General features: G+C 51.8%; 2 protein-coding genes across 2 annotated transcripts; both read right to left on the reverse strand.

The window, feature by feature from the left end:
- C1QC (complement C1q C chain) lies at positions 1-4134 on the reverse strand. Its single transcript, XM_039912126.1, has 3 exons — positions 4006-4134; positions 2287-2489; positions 1-1515 (listed from the first exon to the last, which is right to left on the reverse strand). The coding sequence occupies exons 2-3, from the start codon at positions 2480-2482 to the stop codon at positions 959-961; spliced, it is 753 nt and encodes a 250-aa protein (XP_039768060.1). The 5' UTR covers positions 2483-2489; positions 4006-4134; the 3' UTR covers positions 1-958.
- A 1603-nt stretch (positions 4135-5737) lies between these two features.
- Positions 5738-14623, reverse strand: C1QA (complement C1q A chain). The gene is made up of 3 exons (XM_039912127.1): positions 14502-14623; positions 11961-12127; positions 5738-7818 (listed from the first exon to the last, which is right to left on the reverse strand). The coding sequence occupies exons 2-3, from the start codon at positions 12118-12120 to the stop codon at positions 7241-7243; spliced, it is 738 nt and encodes a 245-aa protein (XP_039768061.1). The 5' UTR covers positions 12121-12127; positions 14502-14623; the 3' UTR covers positions 5738-7240.
- Between the last annotated feature and the right edge of the window lie 2455 nt (positions 14624-17078).

Here is a 17078-nt window from a genome sequence, read left to right on the forward strand (position 1 = left end):
CAGGCCCACAGGGCGAAGAGAGCACTGATTTATTGCAGGACCCCACGGATATTCTTGGCCCAAGCGGCCCCAGAGCTGCAGGCAGGGAGCTGGATGGTCAGAGGGGCAGGAAGTGCGTTGCAGGGAAGAAGTCCCTTAAGTCAGGGCCGGTGGGGACAGATTGAGCTCCCCGGGTTCCCAGCAGCTCAGCATCCTCTGGACACAGAAAAGGGCAGGGCCCAGCTCCTTCCTGGAGTCCTCAACTCTGTCTTCTGTGGGCTTTCTGGCTTCTGGGCTCACTGCAGAGGGCTGGTTCTGGGTGGGAATCTTCAGTACTAACAGCCCCTTCCTTCCCTCCCCACCTCCTTTCTTCCTTTCTTCTCTCAACCTTCCCTCCCCTTTCCCCCTTTCTTCTTCCCTCCATCCCTCCATCCTTCTGTGCCTCACCCACCCCCTCCTTCTTCTCCCCTTCTTTCTCCCTGCCGTCCCCCCTCTAGTCCCTCAGGTGTCTCCCCATCTGGCAGAAGTGGAGCAATGAGAAGTCGTGAGGCAGAGAGGCCGAAAGAGTGGCCCAGAAACTGGCTCAGAGAGAGACCCAGAGACTGGCCCAAAAATCATCCTAAAAGAGGCCCAGAGAGAGCCCGGGGGAAACTCAGAGAAAGGCCGAGAGAGTGGCGAAGAGAGAGAGGTCCAGAGAGGAACCCAGAGAGAGGCCCAGGGAGGAACCCAGAGAAAGGCCAGAGAGAAGCCCAGAGAAAGACCCAGAGAAAGATCCAGAGAGAGGTCCAGAGAGAGTCCCAGAGAGAGTTCGAGAGAGAAACCCATAAAAAGGCCCAGAGAACGGCTCAGAAAATGGATCAGAGAGATGCCCAGAGAGGAAATCCAGAAAGAAGCCCGGAGAGAGAGAAGCCCAGAGAGAGGCCCAGAGGAAGGTCTCGGAGGCAGGCAAGGAGGCCAATGCCCCAACTTTCCTAGGCTTCTAATCAGGGAAGAGCAGGAAGCCAGAGAAGACGCTGTCAGAGCCCTTCTTGCCCACCATGCCGTTGTAGTCATTGACAGCCAGCCACACTTGCTGGCCACTCTCCATGTGGAGCAGGACGCCCCCAGAGCTGACCTGCCTCCTGTTGGACATGTGGTCGCAGAAGCTGGCCACCTTCTCGTCATCTTTGAACAAGATGACGCACAAGTTGGCCTCCTGGGATGCGTGGAAGACGAAGTAGTAGAGTCCGGGAATGCGGCAGGAGAACTTGCCGGAGACGGTGTTGTAGTCCTCCTGGGGGTTGGTGATGACGGTGTTGAATCTGACGGGCCTGTCCTTGGCCGGATACTCCTGGGTCTCTCGCATCACCGTGAACACCGACTGGTGCTTGCGTTTGAACATGCCGGGCAGGCCGGGCTCTCCAGGGAGACCCGGAACCCCGGGGTCACCCGGCTGTCCCATGGGGCCCATCGGCCCGTTCTTCCCCAGGGGGCCGGGGCTACCGGGCTCTCCTTTCTGCCCTTTGGAGCCGTGGATGCCAGGAGTTGCTGGGGCACCTGAGGAGAGATTGCGGGGGAGAGGGGAGGGATGGGTCGTGAGATGGTAAAGGGTCTGGGCCGGGGCAGGGGCCGGGCTAGGGCTGGGGCAGGGCCAAATTTGGGTTTGAGGATATGCATAAGTGCTGGACTGCCCAACTAGAGGTCTTGAGGGAGGGGGATGAGGAAGAGCTGGGGGTGGGGCAGGGACTGGTGCTCCCTGGCACTTCCTCTTGTCTGTCTGTCTATCCTCCAACAGCTGTCTCCCCTGCAGCAGGGTCTCCTCTCCCCAGCTCCAGCCCCGACTCTGTCCCAAGCCCTTCCCGCTCCTCAACCTAGGGCAGAGGAGCTGATATTGGGGAGAGAAAGAGAGAACCCTCCTCACACCCTTGAATATGGCTCACCCCTCCCTTGTTGGGTCTGTGAGGGATGAGGTCTGGGAGACGGCGGTGAGGGATCTGGGTTGAGTGGGGAGGTCAGTCAGCAGGGTCCAGTGACCAGCGGAGAGGGACCTCAGCAGCTGCTGCCCAATTCGCTCTGGCCCAAGGGGCCCTGGAGGTCAGGGGAATGGTCGATATAGGAGCTGGGCAACCAGGGCTCCTCTCGGGAGGTGGGGGGGAACGCCGGGAAACGCTGTAGCCTTCCTTTCCTAGAGGCAGCCCCAGGCCCCCAAACCACCCAGACCCCAGGGAGCTCCCATCCCCTGATCCTCTGGCTCTTCTGGCCTTCCATCCCTCCAGCACCCCTCGCCGATCCATCTGCTCCCAAGCCCTCCAGGCTCCTCACACTCACCCGGCTCCCCTTTGGATCCCTTCAGCCCGTCTCGGCCGTCCTTGCCCGGAGCACCGGGAAAGCCGGGCAGGCCCGGAATACCATAGCAGCTTTGGCCCTGTTCACTGAGTGTCCCAGTCAGCAGGGCAGCCAGCAGGAGCAGGAGAGGGAGCCGGAGCAGGCGGCAGCCTGGGGCAGGTTGGGAAGATGACCACATTTCTCACCTGGAGGAAGCAGAGTCTCAGAGCTCGGGTTGTGAGAGGTCCCCACCATACAGCCTCACAACCCGAGCCTCCTTTGATTTGCTTGATTTCCTTGACACCTAAACATCTCCCATCCCAAAGAGGGCACCCACAGTTGACTCTTTTCCATTCCAACCCTGCACATTTGGGCTCATGACCCCCAGAACATCTCACCCCAGGGGAAGCAGCGTGACTTAGAGGCTCGGTGGAAAGAGTCCGGGCTTGGGAGTCAGGGGACGTGGGTTTTAAACCCGGCTCCGCCACTTGTTTGCTGTGTGATCTTGAGCAAGCCGCTTAACTTCTCTGTGCTTCAGTACCTCATCTGTGAGTCCCACGTGGAACAACCTATTACCTTGTATGTATCCCAGCGCTTAGAATACTGCATGGCACATAGTAAGTGGTTAACAAGAACAATAATAATAATGATAATAATAATTATTCCCTCAGATGGCTTAGGGGAGCCATGAGCGGGGCCAGGTCCCCCCTCAGCTCCCTGCAGCCGTGGACTTTGGACCCTGTCAGTCGGTTCGGGGTTCCTTTCGCTCAGGGAGCAGACAGAGCAGCACTGCCAGCAGCCACAGTTTGCCACCTTCCTGCCCGACTGATTCCATGAAGAATGAGGAGCTGAAGAACAGGAGGACAGAGGGATGTGGGATGGTGGAGGGAATGGAGAGGGCGGGAGATGGAGAGGAACAGGGAAGTGGGGAGCGGATGGAAGGAGAGGGAAGGAGAGTGGAGAATGAAAACAGCATATAGAAGGGTAGGAGGATGGAAGAGGGGAGCTGAGAGGGGTTGAAGTCAATACAGGAATGGGGATGGGATGGAGGAGGAAGGAGATAATAACAATAATTACAGTATTTGTTAAGCATTTAGCATGTGCCAGTCACTGTACTAAGTGCTGGGGGTGATACAAGCAAATTAGATTGGACACAGTCCTTGTCTACGAGAAGCAGCGTGGCTCAGTGGAAAGAGAACAGGTTTAGGAGTCAGCGGTCATGGGTTCTAATCCCGGCTCCGCCACCTGTCAGCTGTGTGACTTTGGGCAAGTTACTTAACTTCTCGGTGCCTCAATTACCTCATCTGTAAAATGGGGATTAAGACTGTGAGCCTCACGTGGGACAATCTATTACCCTGTATCTACCCCAGCACTTAGAACAGTGCTCAGCACATAGTAAGCGCTTAACAAATGCCAACATTATTATTTTTATTGTCCCACATGGGGCTTACACTTTTAATCCCTCTTTTACAGATGAAGTAACCGAGGCACAGAGAAATGAAGTGACTTGCTCAAGGTCACACGAGGCAAGCGGCAGAGCAGGGATTAGACCCAGGTCTTCCTGACTCCCAGGTCTGTGCTCTACCCACTAGGCCATCCTGTGGAGGAGGAGGGCGGGATGGGGGAGGAGAGAGTGGGTGAGGACCTGAGGGTCCCCACCTGGTATAGCCTAGGGCTCCCAATCCCACCCAGAGGCTCCGCACGCCACGTCCCGATTCTTACCTAGGAGCCAGCCGGGCCGTAGTTGGAGGCAGGAGTCCGGGGAGCTTTGGCTTGGTCACAGCTTCTCCTTCCCGTTTCTGGGCAAGAGGAAGCTGACGCCTGGGAAGAGGTAGCCCCTCCCTGGGAGGCTTTGTCTGCCCACCCTGGCTAACTCTCACATCCCCTTTTACACTCGTGGTTCTTGCACAGGCACCAACTAGGCTATCGGACAAACCAGATCCAGCCCAACCTCTGCCCCTGTGCCCTGCCCCCTGCCTCCTGTCTATCCCAGCTCCCTCCCCACCCCTGGTCCAGCCCTATCTTTGTCCCCTGCTTTTAGCCCAGCTCAACCCCTACCCCACCCCTCGTCCCTTGCCCCTGCCCCCAGTCCAATCCAGCATCCACCCCTTGCCCCCGACCCAACTCTCTCCCTGCCCCAACTCTCTCCTTGTCCCCTGCTCCTGCTCTCAGTACAGCTCCCACCTCACCCCTGCCTCCTGCCCCCAGTCCAACTCGGGCCCCACTCCGTCCCTGGTCCAGCCCTGTCCCTGCCCTACTGATCCCAGCCCAGCCTCTGCTTCTGTCCCTTGCCCCAGTCTAGCCCTGCCCCTGCCCCATCCCTAGTCGAGCCCTGCCCCTGCCCCCTGCTCCCAGCCCACCTTCCCCCACACCCCGGGCCCCCTCCCATAGATCTGACAGGCCACGGCCCACCCCCACCTTCTCCAACAAACCTTTCCTGATTGTCCCCACCATCGCAAATCACATCAACCCAACAGTCATCTCTAGCTCTTATTTATTCATTCTCTTTCCCTTGATTCACACATACATGTACAATCATTTCTTCACTCAATTATTCATTCTGGTTACTGTACTCGACTTGTAAATATTTTTATGATCATTCCGCCTGTTAGTGTATAAGCTCATGGTCGCCAGGGAACATGTCTTGTGCCTCCGTTGTACTTAGCTAAGTGTTCAGTACAGTGCAGAGCACCCACTGGGTACTCAATAAATATTTCTGCTGCTGCTGCTGCTGCTGCTGCTGCTTCCGCTACTATTGCTATTATTGTAAGTCCATGTGGATATTTCTCACTGCCTCCCCCTACTTCAACCGAAAGTGTCTTGAGGACAGAGATCTTGTATTACACTGCTCTTACAATTTCCACCATCACCTAGCAGGGTGTAGTTCAAAGCAAAGCCTAATAAACAGTTCCAGTGATGCTGATGATTGTGGTATTTGTTAAACCCTTACTATGTGCCAGGCACTATACTAAGCGCTGGGGTAGATACAAGATAATTGGTTTGGTCACAGTCCCTGTCCCACAAAGGACTCACAGCCTTAATCCCCCTTTTGTCTTGTCTTATGTTGTCAAGTCGTCTCTGATCTATAGTGACACCATGGACACATCTCTCTCAGAACACCTCACCTTCATCTACAATCTTTTTGGTAGGGGATACGCAGGGTTTTAGATGAGGAAACTGAGGCACAGAGAAATTAAGTGACTTGTACAAGGTCACACAGCAGACAAGTGGCAGAGTTGAGATTAGTGCCCAGGACCTCTGACTCCCAGGCTCGTTCTCTTTACACTAGGCCACACTACTTCCCACCACACCATCCCAGAGCTTAGCCCACAGCCCCAACCTAGATCCCACCCTGCACATCTCAGCCCTGGACTCAGTCCTGCCCTCTTAGTGCTGATCCTGGTCTCACTGCCCCTCACCCATCCTCCCCAGAACAAGCAAGAGAAACAGGAGATTGGGTGGAAGAGCAGAAGGCCTGTTAGTCCTTTATTTATTGGCAGCATTATGTATGTCCTGGGGTTTGCTTTGAGATGGTAGGAGGGGTAATGCAGAAGGGAGACCCTTCAATCCCCCTCTCCACATCCTGTCAGCAGGGGTGGCTCCATTGGCAGAGCAGAAAGCGTAGGAGGGCCCAGTAGGATCCAGTTGGCAGAAGTAGTGGCCATTGAAGACATCGTGGTCCAGCAGTGACAAAATCTGATCCAGAGATGGGAGGGGGCTGAGGGCTGGGAAGGGGGCTGCAGAGCCCAGATGGGAAAAGGGAGGGGGATGGGGGAATGAGGGCTAACTACCACGTCTTCTGCTCCCTGTGAGGACAGAGAAGATGGAGAGGACAAGGAGGGTGTAGAGGATGTGAAGCGTCGGAAGTTGGGGAGAGGACAGAAGGATTTGGAGGATTGAAAGGGCGGGAAGGACAAGGACTAAACAGGGAGGGGAGGATAATGCAGTTTCCCAGGACGGGGCTAGAAGTCCAAGCTGGAAGTGGAGGCCAGGAAGAGTGACTCTGACTGGATTCAGCCCCCACCCATCTCCCCTTTCCCCTGATTGGACTCCAAAAGAAAAAGTCCAATTCGGGTCGGGGGGTCGCAAGAAGGGAGGGAGGAAGGGGGAACCCTAGTGTGGGGGGTTTGGGGATTCCCCAGTTGTTAGACCTTGGATGGGGGAGTTTTGGGTCCACTGACAGTCCGTCTATTTGGGTGTGAGGGGAACCAGGTGAGAGGGCCTTGAAATGGCAGTGGGTGGGGGTCGGTGATTAGTGCAGCAGCAGCAGAGGGAAAGGAGAAAACTGAACAATTTGATTTGGAGTTAGAGACATTTTAGTCCATCTTTTCTAGCCAAATGGAGTTCATGGATAAGCCAAACTACTGGACCAGAGTGGTAAGGGGCAAAGCCAACCCGGCCCAAGTAGGCAGTCGGCGCAATTAGCTGGGGTACTGAAGGGTGAGGGGTTGCTCTCCCCACCCCTCCATCAATCAATCAATTAATCAATGGTATTTACTGAGCACTTATTCTGTGCAGAGCACCAATCCCTGAACCCAGCTGCAAGTGGGCTCTTTCCATTCTCTTCCACCAAGGCAGGAATCGGGAGCACCATGGGGTTTTCTTGGGACGTGGAGGGCTGGGCAGAGGGCAGCCGAGATGCCAGCTCTTTGGGTGAATTGATGGGACGAACCTTGGCTTCGGGGCTGAGTTTCTTGGCCTCTCTCGCAGGGAGGAAGGGGTTGCAAAGGACTGACAGGAAGAGGAAATTAAGATCTGGGTCCATTTTCCTTCAGTCCTAAGGGGTTTTCTGGGTAGAGGAGAAAGATATGAACATCTGCCCTCACCAGCCCTGAGCTGGTTCTCTGGTCAACCTCCCCAGCCCATTCCTCTGCATCCGGCGCAACTAGGCTCACGAACCAGAACCCCGTGCCCCCTGCCCTCCCCAAGGCCCCGTGACCCCGATGCCAACCCCCGCTCAATTGGAAGGGAAGAGCAGGAAGCCACTGAAGACGCTGTCGGCCTCGTCTCCAGTGTAGATCTTGTTCTTCTCGGGGTCCGTCTCCAGCCAGACCTGGTCGTTCAGCCCCAGCTCCAGCACCAGACTCCCCGAGTTGACCTGGTGTATCCTCCTCCCGTTACTGTCGCAGAAGCCCAAGGTGCTCTTGGACCTGCCAGCCTTGAGGGACATGATGAAGAGGCAGAGATCCCCGTTGGACACCACCTGGAACGTGAAGTAGTAGAAGCCGGGGACGTTGCAGGTGAACCTCCCTGTCCGGGAGTTGTAACGGCTCTCTTCGTTGGTGATGATCCTGTTGAAAATCACCACGTTCCCACTAGACAACAGGGGCTTCATCCGGGCGGCGGAAAAGGCCGGCCGGGAATGCTGTCGGACTGTCCCCTGTTCGCCCTTGATCCCCTTCCGTCCAGGATTCCCCGGGGGTCCAGGCGGGCCATCGGGTCCTCTGTAGCCATGATTCCCCGGCTTCCCTGGGAGACCGTTCTCCCCCTGATCACCTTTGGGGCCCTGGATCCCGGTCCGAATGCCGGCAAAGCCTGAGAGTAATAATAATCATAATGATAATAATTATGGTCCTCGTTAAACGATTACTATGTGCCCAGCATTGTTCTAAGTGCTGGGGTAGATACAAGTTAATCAGATCAGACACAGTTCCTGTTCTATATGGGGCTCACACTCTTATCCCCATCATACAGATGTGGTACCTGAGGCACAGAGAAGTGAAGGGATTTGCCCAAGGTCACATAGCATTCAATAGTATTTATTGAGCACTTACTATGTGCAGAGCACTGTACTAAGTGCTTGGAATGTACAATTTGGCAACAGATGAAGACAATCCCTGCCCAATAACGGGCTCACAGTCTAAACAGGGGAGACAGTAAAGCAAAACAGAACAGAACAAAACAAAACAAGTAGTCTGGCGTAGATATCATCAAAATAAATAGAATCATAGATATATACACATCATTAATGAAATAAATAGAGTAATAAATAATATATACAAATATGCACAGTGCTGAGGGGAGGGGAAGGGGGAAGAGCAGAGGGCGGGAGAAGGGGGAATGGGGAGGGGAGGAGGAGCAGAGGGAAAGGGGGGCTCAGTCTGGAAGGCCTCCTGGAGGAGGTGACCTCTCAGTAGGGCTTTGAGGAGGGGAAGAGAGTTAGTTTGGCAGATGTGAAGAGGGAAGGCATTCCAGGACAGCAGGAGGACGTGGCCCAGGGGTCAACGGCGGGACAGCCGCGAATGAGGGACCGTGAGGAGGTGAGCGGCAGAGAAGTGGAGTGTACAGGGTGGGCAATAGAAGGAGAGAAGGGAGGTGAGGTAGGAGGGGGCAAGGGGATGAAGAGCTCTGAAGCCCAGAGTGAGAAGTTTTTGTTTCGTGCGGAGGTTGATAGGCAACCGCTGGAGGTTTTTGAGGAAGAGAGTGACAAGCCCAGAGCGCTTCTGTAGGAAGATGATCCAGGCAGTGGAATGAAGAATAGACTAGAGAGGGGTGAGACAGGAGGAAGGGAGATCAGAGAGGAGGTTAACACAATAATCCATGTGGTAGAGCCAGGATTAGAACTCAGACCCATGCTGAAGTTGGGCCCGTGGGCTCTGACCCTCCCCATCTTGTCTTCCCCTTTAAGCACTGGCTGGTCTGGTCTGGAGCAAGGTGGGGAGGTGTGCTGGCTTTTCCTCAGCAGGAGGTGCTTGGGAAAGCAGTCCAGACCCCCTTCTGTCTGCTGGCTTGGCTTGGGTGGGAGACCAGATTGAAGGCAGAGGAATGGACAGGATGACCTTTGGGGGCCACTTCAAGCTCCAAGCTTCAAGATTCTGGGAAGACTGAGCTTGAATCTACCTGGGGAGCCTAGAATGAGGTTGGTTAAATATCATCTTAGCTGGGGATGGGAGAGGAGCTTTCTCTGTCTTCCTTCCAAATTCTTCCTTCCAGTCAGCACCCCCTCACCCAGTTCCTGGAGAGGTGGGGTCAGAGAACTAGCAGACAGAAGTGTAGAAAGGCTCTTCAGATAGGTCAGACCTGAGAACACCCCCCTCCTGCTCAGGAAACAAGACCTGTCAGCCCCTCTCTTAAAAATCTTCAACTTGAAGGCCATGACTACTTCTTTTAGCCTTCTCTTCTCTAGGCCCAACGTGCTCAATTCCTTTTCCTCATATTCATAGACAGTTCCTATCTCCTCATAACCAATTTTCAACCCTTGTTCAATAATAATAATAATGATGTTGATTAAAAAAAATCAAGTGCTTACTATGCATCAAGCGCTATACTAAGTTCTGGGGTAGATAATCAGGTCAGCTACAGAGCCTCTCCCACATGGAACACAAAGTCTGAGGAGGAGGTTAGAACAGGCATTTGATCCCCATTTTTTTTACAGATGAGGAAATTGAAGCAGTGAAGTTAAGCGATTTGCTTAAGATCACCCAGCAGGCAAGAGGTGGAGTCAGGGTTGGAATTCAGGCCCCTTGACTTCCAAACCTGCACTCTTTCTACAAGGCCACGCTGCTTCTCCAATTTTTCCTCATCTTCATCTGAACCTCAGAGTGTAGAGACCGGCTGTCTCTATCTGTTGCCGACTTGTTCATCCCAAGCGCTTAGTACAGTGCTCTGCACATAGTAAGCGCTCAATAAATACTATTGAATGAATGAATGACAATACTTTTTGGCTCAGGTTGTCATCCACTAGACTGTAAACTCCCTAAGGGCAGGGATGGTAACTACTAACTCTATTGTATTGTACTCTCCCCAACAGTTAGAGAAGCAGCATGGCTTAGCAGATAGAGCAGGGGGTGGAAGTCATAAGGATCTTAGCTCCTCCAGTCATCTGCTGTGTGATCTTGGGCAAGTCACTTAACTTCTCTGTGACTCAGTTATCTCATCTGTGAAATGGGGATTAAGATTGTGAGCCCCATGTGGGATAGGGAATGTATCCAACCTGATTACCTTGTATCCACCCCAGCATCTAGTACAGTGTCTGGTACACAGTAAGAACTTAACAGATATCACAATTATTATTATTATTATTGTTACTGTGCCCCACATACATGGCAAAATAAAAAAATGGCAGAGAGGAAGTGGGGGAAACTATCTAAGATGCTTCAGGGCCCCGAGGCCCAGGACTGGGGAGATCTGATCTTGCCCACTCCCTCCTAGATCGTGGTGAATGAGTTTGCGATCAACAATAATAATAATAATAATAATGATGGCATTTGTTAAGTGCTTACTATGTGCCAAGCACTGTTCTAAGCACTGGAGTAGAAACAAGTTAATCAGGCTGTCCCATGTGAGGCTCACAGTCTTAATCCCCATTTTACAGCTGAAGTAACTGAGGCACAGAGAAATTAAGTGACTTGCCCAAAGGCACACAGCTAAACAGTGGCAGAGCCAGGATTAGAACACACAACCTCTGACTCCCAAGCCCATGCTCTTTCCTCTAAGCCATGCTGCTTCATTGGCTCTGCATTAAGTAGATTTCATCTCTCTCTCCCCGAGGCGCCACCAGAGCTTGGCACGATCCAAAGGATTTGGCTCCATTTGCTTTTCCTCAGTGATGTTTGCTTGCTTCCTGGTATCTGATGCTCTCTGAGGGAGCAGCAAATCAATTGCTCTATCATTCTGGTATCTTTCCAGGAAATGGAGCTCAATTGACTTTCAGCAATGACCAAGATGGCTCACCATTTCTACTTTAATGGCAGGTACAAATACTTGCCCTTCTCCAACCCTCAAGGATTTCTTCTGCCCTCCAGGAATTCTCCAAAATAGTGGCCAGTGATTCCAAAGGCTACAGAAAAGCAGTGTGACCTACTTCAAAGAGCCCGGGTTTGGGGACACAGGAGATCTGGTTCTAATCCAGGCTCCATCATTTGTCTGCCCTTGGTGTCCTTGGGCAAATCATTTCACATAATCTATATTTCAGTTTCCTCATCCATAAAATGAGGATCAAATACCTGTTTTGCCTCCCCATTAAATTATGAGCCCCTTGTGGGACGTGGACTGTGTCTGACATGATTACCTTGTATCTACCCCAGTGCTATGTGCCTGTCACATAGTAAGTGCTTACCAAATACCATAAAATAAGAGAGGAAGGGAGGAAGGATGGAGGAAGGAAGGAAGAAAGAAAGGGAGGAATGGAGTAAAGGAGTGGAAGGAAGAGTGGAAGGGAGGAAAGGAGGGAGGAAGGAAGGAGAAAGGAGGAAAGGAGAGGAAGGAAGGAAAGAAAGAAGGAAGGAAGGAAAGGAGTGGAAGGAAAGAAGGAAGGAAGAAAAGAAGGGAGGAGGAAGAAAAGGAGAAAGGGAGGAAGGGGTGAAGGTCCAGGATTCCACTTGCCGCTGGCAGGTAGGGCCAAATCTTCTTCCCCAGTCCCACCCACCCCAAAAAGTCATGTGAAGCTCCATTAGCACCCAGACCTCAAGCACCAAGAAGCCGGTCTGGTGGGAAGAGCAGAAAGACATTCTGCTCATTAGGAACCTTTGGCTCCATCCATCGTGCTGCCCCTTCTCTCTCCCCAACAACCCCCTCCCTCCCGCAACATCTCTGACAGCTTTCCAAATCCCTCTCTCCGGAGCTAGGCTTCCTCTACCCCTCCAAGCTTTTTCCAGCCCACGTCCCAGTGCTCCTTGGGGATTTCAGCCTAGGGCAGAGCCGGGGTGGACCCAGGCTCACCTAGGGCAGGTTCTTACCTGGTTCACCTTGATCACCTTTCTGCCCTGGTCTCCCGTTCAGCCCAGGGGCTCCCACTATTCCCGACTGCCCATTGGGAGCTCTGCACACTTCCTGCGGGAGAGCAGATTCCAGGAGCAGAGCCACCAGGCCTGCAGCCAGCCAGGCCCAAGACCCCATGCTGCCCCTGCAAAAGACATCAGCGGGGGAGAGGGGACACTCTGGTCAGACCATCACATCCACAGCCTCCTTGAGGCCTCCCCTCCCCTCCATTCATCCTTCCCTCTGCCCCAAGAATCTTCTACCTCTAGTTTCACTTGACCGTGTTGCTCTCCTCTCACAATCAATTAAACAATCATTGCCAGTCACCGTGTGGCTCAAAGTTACCGAGCACTTACCGTGTGCAGAGCACTGTATAACTGCTTAGGAAAGTACTGTAGAGTTGGTAGATGCGATCCCTCCAGCGCTTAGTATGCCTGGCACATAGTAGGTACTTAACAAATACTATCATTATTATTCAAGGAGCTTACAGTCTAGTTGAGGGGAGGCAAACTAAAATAAATTACAGGTAGGGGGAAGCAACAGAATTTAAAATTCCATCCATTTTTCGGTGAGGGGAGGGTGATGAGGACATAAGAGCTTAGGGGAAGCACTTGAATGGATGCATGAAGCACCGATGAATGAATGAATGAATCGATCAATCAGTGGTATTTACTTAGTGCGTGCAGAGCAATGAACTAAGCACTTAGAAGAGTACAGTACAATAGAGTTAGAAGATTCTTGCCCACAAGAAGCTAAGATGGCCACCAATCACCTCTCAGATCAAATGGAAACCGCTGATCATCTGACAGCAGCCTCCACCAATCAACCCTGCTATCTGTCAGGCCTCTGCTCCCTTGTTGACCCACCTGGGTTTTTCCTTTCCTGTCCAGCCAACCACTCCCCACTCCCAGCCTTGCCTCTCCTGCCTCTGAGTCATTACAATTGCTACCCCCACTCCCACGGTCTAGAGAAAGCGGTGTGGCCTAGAGGAAAGAGCACAGGCCTGGAAGTCAGAGGACCTGGGTTCTAATCATGGCTCTGCCACATCTGCTGTGTGACCTGGACAAGTCACTTCACTTCTTTGTGCCTCAGTTCCCTTATCCTTACAATGGGGATTCAATACCTATTCTCCCTACTACTTAGACTGTGAGCCCCATGTGGAAGGTGATTAACTTGTATCTACTCCAGTGTTTAGTGCAGTGCTTGACACACAGTAAATGCTTAACAGATATCGCAATTATTATTATCCCAGCCAGAATACCCTCCCTTCCCCTCTTTTTCAAACCATATCCCATCCCCACTTCAAGGCCTTATTTAAGACCCACCTCCTCCATAAAGACTTCCTGGATCTGCTCCCCCTGACTCAGGTCCTTCCAATCACTCCTGAATCCTCTGCACTCCCTGCACTGTGTGGTGACAGGCTTTTGTTAAATGTGCCTTTAAAGGCCTGCTATTAGTGTTTACTCATGATTAAACATGCATTTTGTCCTCAAACCCCTTGAGCTGAGGGTGCTTGCCTTCTCCTTCCCCTGCCTTCTAAAGTCCTAGGGCAGGGCCCACTGACCTACTGACACACACAGATTCCTACTTGCATCTGCACATGTAGATCCACACATAAGAACACACACATACACACAAACACACTACAGTTATGCCCACACTCGGAAACCTCACACAGGTGGGAAATCACTAGAGGAGGGGCAGAAGGAGGAAAGTACAGACCCCCCTCCTACACCCCCCCAACACACACACACACAGCCCAGCCAAGGGAAAATCAGGTTTCCTGCCGGGGATCTGGCCCCAAGCCTGAGATTCTCTCAGGACCAAATTCCTATGAGACGTGTCAGGAGCAGAGAGGAGCAGGGGAGATGAAAAGGCAGAAGAAGAAAGGTGAGATGGAGCTATGTGGGTTGCTGGGAAACTTTGCCTTGGTTTTAAACAAGCAGTGTTTGCCGTCCAGGCCGATTATCCGGGGAGCATCTGGCTCTCCGCACATTTGTGACTCCTGGGATGGGCAGACTAAGTCCCCCAAGGAAATACTGGGCTCCTGGGGGCCTCTTTTCCAGTAAGTGAAATTGCTATTTTGCTACAAGGTATCTTAACTGTTTCCCTCTTTTCTATTGCTAGTCGACCCTTCCGAGTTTTTGGTAAACTGGGAGAGGAGGATGGGTCCGAGAGGAATTTCTTCCCTTGATCCATCTCGGGGGCCCCTTGTAATGGCATACTTCTGGGGTAGCTCATGAAGACACATCTCGGGGGCTCCTTGCATTCTGAAAGAAGTTAGTGACCGAGTGGCCTGCTACCTCCACTGTCCAACAGTCTGCACCCTGGGAAGTGTGAGAGGTGGAATGTCTGCCCCTGCCTGACCCTCTGGACCACTTCATTTTGGAGCAGAGGGAAGAGTCCAGCCCGACTGGACCTAGTGAAACCCCTCCTGCCTTAAGGACAGTGGCCAGGGTCATCGGGAGTCTGCTGCTCCCTGCCACCAGAGAGACACGACTGGAGCCGCGGGATCTTACCTGACACTGAAGCACTGTCAGGGCCTCCCCGTCACCAGACAACCGTCAGGGCCTCTCCACCCCTGGCCGTTTCTCCCGCAGTCTCCTCCGAAGAGGCAGGAGCAGAAGGAGGAAGTGCCTTTCTTGTCCCACAGCTGTCAGCTGCCAAGTTTCACATCCCTTCCCACTTCTCTTTTCCATCCGGGGTCCTCCCAGGGCTGGGGGCCTGCCGAGGCCAAGGAGAAGTCCAACTCAGCACAATTTTCAGGGTTAGGAGAAATGAAAGCTAAACATTGGCACAAGGGGTTTGAACTTCCTGGGCTGCGCAAGGAAGGAAGAAGCCTGGAATCCCCCTTCCAAGTACAGGGATGCCATTCTAATCCGCACTAACTCTCAGATCCCATCCTCTGCCCAACGGCTCAGAATCCAGAAACAATAACATTGGTGTGTGTTAAGTGCCAAGCACCGTACTAAGCGCTGGGGGAGGTAAAAGATAATCAGGTTGGACACTGTTCCCATCAAAATAGAAGGGAGAGAGAGAGAACAGGTATTTAACCTCCATTTTATAGTTGAGGAAATTGAGGCCCAGGGACGTTAAATGATTCGCTCAAGATCACAGAGGAGGCAGGTGGTGGAGGAGTCCGGATTAGAACCCTGGAATCCTGCCTCCCAGGCGTGTGCACCTTCAACCAGATCACAGTGCTTCTCACCCACAGAGACCCACCACCACACCAAACTGTGCTGTTCCCCCCATAGATCCATTAGATCCCTGGATCCACTCCACTTATCCCAGGACATCTTTCTTCTCTTGGACTCTCTACCCACCTCTCATCTTTTGATGCCTAGATCCACACCCTCAATGCCACCCACTCTGTCCACCTCAACTCCAGAACTCTCACTCCATCAAGCCACAGTCCGGGATCACCTCCGCAGTCCACTTCTTCTGTGTTTATGCTTGTGCCATGGGGCACTGTTGGCAGAAATCCAACCAACAGGTCTACCTCAGCCTCTTTAAATTAATCCTCATCTGCTACTTCTCTGGACTTCAATTTCCTCAACTATAAAATGGGGATTCAATACCTGTTCTCCCTCCTATGTATTAATAATAATAATGATGGTATTTGTTAAGTGCTTACTGTGTGCCAGGCACTGTACTAAGTCCTGGAATAGATGTGAGGTAATCAGGTTGGAGACGCTCCCTGTCCCAAGTGAGGGTTAAAGTCTTCATCCCCATTTTACAGATGAGGTAATCGAGGCACAGAGAAGTGAAGTGACTTTGCCCAAAGCCACACAGTAGACAAGTGGTGGAGCTGGGAGCCCCATGTGGGACAGGGACTGTTTCCTACCTAATTAATTGTATCTACCCCAATGCTTAAAACAGTGCTTGACACGTAGTAAGTACTTAACAAATACCATTTTAAAAAATGATAAGGGATGAGTTTGGAGGCACATGTAGAAGAGGTATGGTTTGAAAGCAGATGGGAGATCTCTTGAGAGAAGGATGAAAAGGATAATAATAATAATAATAATGACAACTGAGGTAATTATTAAGCACTTACTCTGTGCCATACACCGTACTAAGCACTGGGGTAGATACAAGATAATCAGGTTGGACACAATCCCTGACCCACATGGGGCTCACAGTCAATTAATCCCATGTTACAGATGAGGAAACTGAGCACAGAGAAATTAAATGACTTATCCGTGGTCACTTAGCAAGTAATTGGCAGAATCTGGATTAGAATCAATGTCCTCTGACTACCAAGATCATGCTCTTTCCACATAGGCCACGCTGCTTTCCATACATATCCCTTCTTCCTCCTCCTCTTCCTATCAGTAAATTATTTAGCATCTTGTCTCCCCACTAGACTGTTCCTATCTACTAAGCCTATTGTACTCTCCTAAAGATTTAGTTTAGGCTTCTGCACCCAATAGATCATCAATAAATACAACTGATTAATAACAATGATGACGATATATATTAAGCATTTAGTTAGATACAACGTAAACCGATGGGATGCAGTCCCTGTTTCACACGGGATTCACATTCAAGGAGGAAGGGAGAATGGCATTTTGCCCATTTTATGAGGGAGGAGGAAACTGAAGCACAGAAAAGAAAAATGATTTGCCCAAGGTCACACAGCAGACAAATGGCGGGGCTGGGACTAGATCCAGGTCTAATGACTCTCAGGCCCATGCTTTTCCACAAGGCCACACTGTGGGAGTAGAAGCCATCAGCGAGGGGGATGAATTCTGGGGATTGCTCTGCCTTTCTCCATTTTGGGCTTTGAAGATGGGGTCTTTCCCAGTGGATCAAATCCTGAACTTGACATCCAGAGGCTTGCTGTAAACCCCAACAAGGGACGGATACATCAATCAATGGTATTTGTTGAGAAGTTACTTTGTACGGCACACTGGACTGAAAACTGAATCTATTACCAATTCTTTCTGAGACTCAATTTCTTCATCTCGAAAATGGCCTCATTTACACTCCTGGTAGGGAATTCAAGTCATTCCTACAGGGATCATGAATTGAGCATCTATTGGGTGCAGAACATAAACTAGGTCATGGAAGCCTACAGTGAAAGTAAAACACAG

Source organism: Ornithorhynchus anatinus, chromosome 5, assembly GCF_004115215.2.
Source record: "Ornithorhynchus anatinus isolate Pmale09 chromosome 5, mOrnAna1.pri.v4, whole genome shotgun sequence".
Lineage (NCBI taxonomy): Eukaryota > Metazoa > Chordata > Mammalia > Monotremata > Ornithorhynchidae > Ornithorhynchus > Ornithorhynchus anatinus.